Below are 9,043 nucleotides of genomic sequence, written 5' to 3'. Positions count from 1 at the left end.
TTTGTACGCAACTGACTACTCAAGTGTTTTAATCAAGTCTAGCGCTTACTCTACTAATATCTAATGGATGATGAAAGTAGGAAAGGAAAGCATGATACAAGCACCTGCACCTATTTGTAGTGAATGCCAATTTGGGCATTGTGTGACTAAGCATATGACTTTATTCGAGTTTATTCGAGTATAAGTAGTAAGTACACAAAAATGAAGTGTATGGATATATACAGTTTCTGCACTGCAACTCTGATGTCAAGTATGATCTTACGTCCAGACAACAGGGATATGTGTACATGTTGAAGTAGCATGTAAAGAGTGGAAAAAGGCACCTGATTGCAGGGCATGCATGAGAATGTTCACAAGAATGCAGATGATGGCAAATCTGAATCAATTGAAGTGTGGTCAATGGGAATGAGGATGGAAGGGATGTCGCATGCTCCTTTAACATCTGATCCAAATTAGAAATGGCCATAAATCAAGCAGATTTAACGTACCACATCACCCTCCCCCCACACTTTCACACTACTGTGCCCATTAAGGCAGGTGCCGGTGACAACAACACACCTTGAGTGTCCTTCATGAGACTAACTCTTGTTATAGTTACGTCATCAACCGCTGAGAAGAATGTTACTTACTACTACAGGTGTGATGCAATCGCCATGATTACTGTGGTCCAATTGTCCACAGTATGCACCTGTGGTGTAATCAAAAATTTGAGCAAAACCATCGTCACCGCCAACAAATAGCAACCCTGACCGTCGAGCAACAGAAATTTGCAAAGGAACATTGCGCAAGATTACATGGTTGAAGGACTGCACCCTGTGTAAGGGCGGGAATGGTGTATTTGTCAACCCCGTCTTTGAGGTTGCTCACGAGCAAGTAGTTGCCATTGAGAGCGGTATTGCCGCTGAAACGTGCTGGTTAATGGAAGTACAAGTGTTGAGTCAAAACCGACATACATCCTGCTTGATACTTTTTTGTGCCATTTGAGATCCCAAGGCTCTATTGAATAACAAAATCTGAGAATGTGTCAGATAAAGAACCAGAATCAAGAAATGTTGACTAACACATCACCGCTCTCCAGGTATGACACCAACAAAGAAGCACCTTGTCATAAAAGTGAACAGTGTGCGCAACATATGCCTGCTTCTAGGGCTGCGAGACCACCAACATGAATGTCTCTACAAAATGTATTTATTAATACACACACAACACTACAATGGTTACAAACTGTCTGGTGTCAGGTTCCAAACCTGCGGGTGACCGTCACCAACACTTGCCAGTCTGCAATGATAGGGATCCCATGCAAGCGACTCAATCAGTGCCTGAGTGACCAATGGTAGTACTCTGGAATTCAAAAAGTGCCTAATATAATGACGGTAAGTGTAAGCCGAACTCGATGGCACCACGTATCATGTACTTACATCATTGATTCTTTCATACATTTGGATGTTACCGTCAGATGCCCCAAATGCGAACATGGTTTCTCCGCGATCATCAATATCTGTCCAGGTAATTGCACTGATATATCCTGCCACTGGTGAATATATTTCTTGAATCATTTCACCTGATGCGAGGCTCCACAGGACAACCCGACCATCATTGCCTATACGCAATTTCAGCACAAGTATAGTAACAAAAATGACGAGCTACCCCTGGTGAGGAGCAATGCTCTGAGCTTGCTTACAGCCAATACATTGACCGCCTTAGTGTGATGAGTTAGTGTAAAATTGTTGGAAAACTATGTGGTATTAGCGAACATAGCATCACAGTAGAATTGAATACATACTTCCATAATTGAGGATCTGATCTATGTCGCAGTGATTAGCGATATATAAGTGTTCGAGTATTCAGTGTCACCCAAAGAAACGGGACACAAAGAGGATCTGCAAGATGCAGAGGAAACTACCATTCAACAATTAACACTTCAAGGATCGATTGTTTGCACTTGTCATGGAGACAGCCAAGGCATCGCTGAACATTTCAAATAGAACTCGATCAAGAATTACCACGAAATTGCGTAACACTCATTCACAATAAGTACATCAATACGGTTACACTATTGTCAAGAGCATGACATTTTGCGGAGTCGGATACAGCAACAAAACTGTTCGATCAAATTCTAAGTCACGAAGTCAGTAAGTTGCTACTACACAACATGGAATCCAAATTACCTCTCCGCAAACAAAGCACTCTTACATGGTTCAAACCGTATGAACGAGTGTCCCCGCACGCCATCAGGTCATTGGCGACACACGACAGTCAAGACCTTGAATGGGGCATCCAATCATCCTGGAGATCTTATCAAAATGAGTTGAGAGTCGTGACGATGTTGAGCCAATCAATTACCTATAATTCGTGATAATTTAAACATGTTAGAAGATGCAAATGGGATCAGATATGGAGATTGACCTGCCCATCATTTCCAACAGGACATATGGATGTACGGACACCATTATGGCAGATAAAGAGGTTAGCACAGCAACTATGCTGGTACATCTCACGGCTTACGTGAGTGAGAGACTGGACCCCTCCCTGTCGTTGCAGCTGGCAATAGGGCGCACACCGAGAGCTGCGAGAACTACTGCACTAAAAGGACCAAACTCATTCGCGGCCTGCAGAAAACTGTGGATAAGTATTTATGACATCACTTTAAAACAGATGACCTGCGCACCGAACAGCTATGCAAGCGCGTGAACATAGCACTCCGCGCTGCCATGCTGGGGATTGATATACATGGCATGATACCACACTACCGGAGCGCAGATTACGCTCAGCCCAGGGAGGGCGAGACAATAGTAAGGCCGAACATTGACCTCAGCTATCTGTATGGTTGGTTGATATGTTATTAGGTTCAAACAACAAATGAGTATATCATACCTCCTGCAGTAGCACGAGGCATCGTGAACTGTGTGGCTAAGGGACTGCGGTCAATCAGAAATACACTGAGTGCAAACCTGAAGTCAGTAGAACCGATTGTTGATGCAGGTGAGAGCACATAGCTTAAATTTAGTTTACATGATGTAACTCCCGAAGGCGAAGTAGTATACCCTACAACAATGCCAGGAGGATTCGATGCAACACTGTAAAATAAGTCATTACATTGAATGTATTATCTAAATTGTACACGTACATTGTCTAGTTTGTGCTTGCCAATTATGATGAACCATTCCCGATGGAAGCCCGGAGAGAACGTAATGGCAAGCATTTTTTTGTTACAATCTACAACAATAACTGTATATTGATCACTAGTACTAACAATACTAAACATCTACATAAAGTCTGTAAGTCCTATAGTACAATTTTGTGTAATGAAAGTACTAGACGATGAGGGAAAAGAAGAAAAACAATCGTATAAGGTTTAGAGGCCTATATAGTGAATAGAACTCAGCCTGGGTATTGCCACTATCCCACGCCCGGTTAGCAAGCAGCGAGTGGCTGCTGAATCAAACTTAGGGAATGAAACCTTGTTGGCATCGGTTTTCTTTAACATTGTTTTTTGCAATATGGTAACATGGTAATATTGTTGTTAGTACTAGTAGGGCAATAGGCAGGGAACTCAGCACCCCACTAGTACATATTTTGTGACATATTTTTAAATTGGTTTTGAATTTGTTGTCTCAGTATATAATAATACAATTATGAATTTGATTTCGGGTGAATTACTGAGGCAGATTTCACGCCTGATATGTGATTTGTTCCTAAATCTTCCCTCAAATATATCATACGTAATATGCACAGCCAGTTGCAACATCTGAGGCAATTTCACAGCCATCTACACATTTAGCAAATTAAGTCAATCTGCGACGTATCCAGATTCTTGGACCAATTTTCCTTATGCTTAGCTAACATAGTTTGAATTTAGTTCAAACAATTGATCCTTATGCACGCTCATGGTTTTATTATAAAATTGTCCGCTATCTGCACAATAAAGAAATGGTTCAATGGAGGTACAATTTTTCTCAGGATATGTATTGCATCTGCCAATAGCACTTTGTTGGCTTTGTCTCAGGTGCTAAGACCAGTGAGATGCACTTCCAATGAACTCATTCAGAAGTGAACCCTCAAGGCACAAAAGTTCAATGTATGACCAAAGTCTTGATGCAAACTCGGAATGATAAGTACAAGAATGATTTAATTCTCTCCAAAGATCTTGACTTGATTGAAGAAAAAGAGCAGATTACACATCAAACTTTCCAGTTTGATTCTAATGACCTGAGGAAGTTCTGAGATAAAGCAGAAGTATTTAGACAACAGTGCAACATTCTGCACTTAGGTGCTTTTGAGCGCTCAGTGTCAAATAGCAGTTATAGCAAGATGGTGGTGGAGGTGTTACGACTGGGATAAGTCGAGCTGTCTAAGTCCGAATGGACAATCTGCTATGAGCAAGACAGACGTGGTTCTTCTCTCTAAAGAGAGGTCAAGGGGTTTCTGGCTAAGGCAAGTGTAGGCAACTCCCTTAGAATAGTGTTTCTTAGATAGCAAGGTTGGAGACCTTGCTAAAGGACGAGTTCCAGGTAAAACCCAGTAGATTAAAGTGAGGAATACAATCAGTCACTACTGTGCTTAAATAGTCCGTATGGAGCGCACAGACCAAGCTAAGAAAGGAAGGCATAGGATGCACTATCAAGGTAGAAGTACAAGAAGATGGTAAGGTCCAAAGATAAGGGCTATGCATGGGGACAATATTGGTTGCTAACGTGATAAGTGGATTTAGTGATGACATGACAAATGTACTGGAACGTGATGACCCTCTTTGTGGTCTTAACCTCCATAGTCCATAGTCCGGTTCTATAGTCAAAAGTGGGGGTGTGAGTTGACCGTAACAGGAGGGTTGTTCAAAGTCGAAATATACATGGTGCTATGTAAGTAATTCTAATTGTGTTCTCAGCGCGTGGAAGCAAGTCAGAAGTGCAGCCAATAGGCAAAAGTATGTGAGTCGCTTCTGAATGGGTTCATTGGGAGCACATCTAACTGGTTTTAGCCAAGCAGTTGATATGACAGAATCTAAATCTGTCTGTGTGGGTTCAAAACCTGCTAAAGATGAATTTGCCAAGTGATCATTAGAGTCAAAATCTGTGTCTCTTGCACTGTGCAGGTTTGAAACCTGCCACTGAGTCATACAATTTATTTTACAAAAACACACCTTGAAGTCTGCTCATGGTCGGTTTGCTTGCAAGCTGATCACAGTCATGTTTAGCTAAGTGGCTGTCATAACAGAATCAAAATCTATTTCCATCAGAGTGTAACAAGTTTGAAACTTGTTGAATGTTGCATTTTTTCTCTAAGAATGTGTGACTTGAATATTTGCTCATAGACAGCATCTCAGCCATTGATCTTCATTGGTCTTCGTCAAGTTGTCACCAGATTTAAAATCTGTTTCTCTTCAACTGTGCAGGTTTAAAATCCACCAATAACAACATTTTCATTCTATGAAATCCAAAATGGTGGAATGTGACGAATCATGAGTTAATGCAAAATACACGTCATTATACAGATTACAAACCTGCTTAGTTCAAGAGAAATATATTTTGACTCTGGCAATCACTTGAATAAACAAAATAAAGAACCTCAGCCTTAATAGATTTGTATTTTTACTAATTCCCCAGGTTATTAGGATCAAACTTGAAAGTTTGATGTGTAATCTGCTCTTTTTCTTCTTCAACCAAGTCAAGACCTTTAGAAAGAATTATATTGTTATTTTACTTATCCTTTCAAGTTCACATTAAGACTTTGGTCATATATTAAACTCTGTGTCAAAAATACACTGTGTGATCCTTTCATTGTCAGTTTTCACTCATGGACCACTGTGATGGTCTTCCATCAGCACTTTTTCAGGGAAATTGTTAGACAAACAGGTCTTGAAGTCAAGAGCCCCAGCAGGAAGTCTGTGTCTTTTCAATAAGAGTAGGATAAAAAATCAACACTGACCATGCTATTGAAAGAGCTGAAAAAATGCAGATAAATATACCTTGAGTACTCACTTCTGAATGGGTTCATTGGACAGGAATCTAACTGGTCTTAGCCAAGCAGTTGATATGACAGAATCTAAATCTGTCTGCATGGGTTCAAAACCCGCTAAAGATGAAAATATCAAGTGATCACCACAGTCAAAATCTGTTTCTCTGGAACAGTGCAGGTTTGAAACCTGCCAATGATAACATTTTTATTCTTATTCTATGAAGGCACACCTTGACATATGCTTATGGTTGGTCAGCTTGCAAGCTGATCAGAGCTGTATTTAGCCAAGTGGTAGTTGTATGTAACAGAATCCAAATCTGTTTCTATTGGAGCACAACAGGTTTGAAACCTGTGAAACATCACATTTTTTTCTATAAGAACATGCCTCAAATATTCGCTCATCTAAGAAGTAAAGTACGACGGTTTTCGGAAATGCATGGGCGCTCGCGTGGCTTTTGCCTATTTCGCTAAAGGCCACATGGGAGTGCTTAGCTCGCTTAGAGCTCGATTTGGCAACTCACCATGTGACTGTGTGAAAAAGACTTCCAAAATGAGATTTTCAACAAGCAAAATTCTATGGAGTCTGAAATGCGATATAGTGGACAGTAATCCTCACGCTTACTGCACCACAGGTACAATAGGGACAAACAACTCACTTTTCCTACCATGGGGGAAAGGCATTGAGAATAACAAAAGCAATAATAGAAATTTGGTTACATTGGTTACACAATTTGGTTACACAAAATTGTGGTTACATTGGTGACACAAATCATTACACAACTTGGCTGCTGCTTTTGATTAGAATTCTCAAGTTAAATTGCCTTCCCCTGCAGCCAAGTGTAATAAAGTGCAATACACTTGTTGTGGGTGTCATTTCTTATCAACAATGATAAATTGTTTGGCTTATTAATGAGTTTAGGCAACTCAAAGTTTTGCACTTGCTAAACAACCATTTGAATATAATAACATAACAAAGATGGCTCAAAATATCCCTATTCAGTGAGTCACTGACTATTGATGATATATATTGCTACATGATGCTAATCATCATTTTTAGAGATGAACAGATAACCCCCGAGCATGATCGTCAGTCACAATGAGAACGTGATAGACTTGATCGACTTCAAATGACTTCACCTGCCAGGCATAATTGTCACCATGCTGCTCATGACAATCAAGACAGACCACTGCCTGCTATACCACAGCCAAATTTTATGCCAGCCAATGAGCCACAACCGGGCCCTGTTCTACAACCTTTTGCATGGCAACCCCCTGCATACTTCCCATATCAACTGCTACCAGTTGAGTGGTATCCTGGCTTGCCACGAAATGCCATTGCACATATGGAGCGTCCTCATCATCTTCCTCCTGTTGATTATAATGCGTGCTTGAATGAGCAAATGAATGCAGCTGGAAACAACAGACACCGTCAGCAGAATCTCTGATGTCCACAGGATAGAGATGAGATAAGCCAGCAGGCACAGGCAGAGCTCATGGCAGCTGGAATGCAGCATCCACAGGTGCCTCACATTCATAATGAACCTGCTCCTCCTGTTCCTGCTGCTGCTCCTAATCCTATGTATGGCCTTATTCATTATGAGGGTGCAGTTGGTCCTCACAACTTTGGAAATCCCCTCCATTACTTTGCAGCCAATCCTGCACCACCTGCACCTCCTGAACATAATTATCATCAATTTAATGTTCAGTTTCAGCATCGTTTTGAAGAGGAGTGGATGGAAAATGAGCAGATTAGAGATGAATTACTTCAGAGACAAGCACAGGAGACATTCCATCAACAGCAGATCCAGCAGCAATTCCAGCAGCAGAAAGCTAATCGCATCCATAGACAAGCTCAAGAAAACTTGGAGGCCTTTTACTTGCAGCAGCAGGAAGCTGAGAGGCGTAATAGACAAGATCAGGAGGTTCATCACATACAGCAGGAGGAAGCTGAGCGGGCTGATAGACAGGCTCAGGATATTCAGCGAGCAGGTCAACAGGCAGAAGAGGGACAACATTGCCAGGAGCAGAGGAATCGTAAGCAACAGGAGCGTCTTAAAGAGGCATTGCGCAAATATGATAATCCTGCTTCTCAGCAGCAGCATGAAGATGACGAGGAAAGAAGAAGAACTCAAGAGCAAGAACGTCGCCAGCAGCACGATGCAGAGGATGATGAATATATCAACTAGGCACCTGTCCGAAATGTCCCTATCCCAGATGGAGCTCAACCATACACAGAGCCCATCAATCGCCACACTCTTGGTCCTCTTAATGTGGAGTGCCCCAACTGCCATGCCATGCATTTTGCATGTGAAAGACTCATGAAATCATCTGCACAAAATCCACAGTTTGGTATGTGCTGCTTGGAGGGAAAAGTTGACCTTCCTCCCTTTCCAGCATGGCCACTTGAGCTGCAACAGGCATATGGAGACAGAACATTTGTCTCCAAGATTCACCAGTACAACAGTGCTCTTGCATTCACATCCATAGGCGTCACCATCGAGGATAGGGCCCTTCAAGGCTCTGGCCCAAATTCTTTTCATATCCATGGATCTCTTCACCACCTTATGGGCAGCCTGATTCCCCCTGAAGGTATTCGGCCTTCATACACTCAAATCTACATTTATGATCCTGAACGTTGTAGAGACTCATGCCTCTCATTGTGCAATATGGCAGTTTTCACTGGGGAGTACATGGCACGAACTTGTAGCATCACTCTGTGTGCTACCTGCAGCTATCTCTATATGAGGCGCAGCTTTCCCGCGCAACGCGCGCCATGCGCGCGTACCTTTCCCGCGCTTCACGATGTATATGCGCGCGCGCTTTCCCACGCTGTAGCGCCCTATAGCGCCAGCCATCCAGAAGCATCCATCCACTGTCCACCAAGTTCCCTAGTGCGTATATTTCCATTTCTCACATTTGCATATCGTTCCATCTTTATTTTTATCATGGACCCTTACTTACATATATCTTTACATACCTTACTCGGTAGCGCTTCGGCTCCGCATGACAGCGCTTAGGCGCCATACTTAAGCGCCAGCAGTACATACTTACTTACTCACTTACTCTCCCACCAGAACGACAGAGGACT

At 42.1% G+C, this 9,043-nt stretch overlaps 2 protein-coding genes across 2 annotated transcripts; one reads left to right on the top strand and one right to left on the bottom strand.

Moving 5' to 3' along the window:
* Positions 1–1,217: 1,217 nt before the first annotated feature.
* F5147DRAFT_587331 (WD40-repeat-containing domain protein) lies at positions 1,218–1,735 on the bottom strand (the record flags this gene model as incomplete). Its single annotated transcript, XM_041431983.1, has 3 exons — positions 1,218–1,339; positions 1,415–1,600; positions 1,648–1,735. Coding segments are annotated over 3 exons (396 nt in total), but the record flags the coding sequence as incomplete, so codon positions are not given.
* Positions 1,736–7,448: 5,713 nt separating this feature from the next.
* On the top strand, positions 7,449–8,141 carry F5147DRAFT_780743 (uncharacterized protein; the record flags this gene model as incomplete). The annotated part of the gene is made up of 1 exon (XM_041442502.1): positions 7,449–8,141. One exon carries the CDS (start codon positions 7,449–7,451, stop codon positions 8,139–8,141), a length of 693 nt encoding a protein of 230 aa, XP_041285803.1.
* Between the last annotated feature and the right edge of the window lie 902 nt (positions 8,142–9,043).

Source organism: Suillus discolor (assembly GCF_016758755.1).
Source record: "Suillus discolor strain FC423 chromosome Unknown F5147scaffold_114, whole genome shotgun sequence".
NCBI lineage: Eukaryota > Fungi > Basidiomycota > Agaricomycetes > Boletales > Suillaceae > Suillus > Suillus discolor.
Note: the sequence above shows the minus strand (reverse complement) of the source record. Positions and strands in the feature narration are given on the sequence as shown.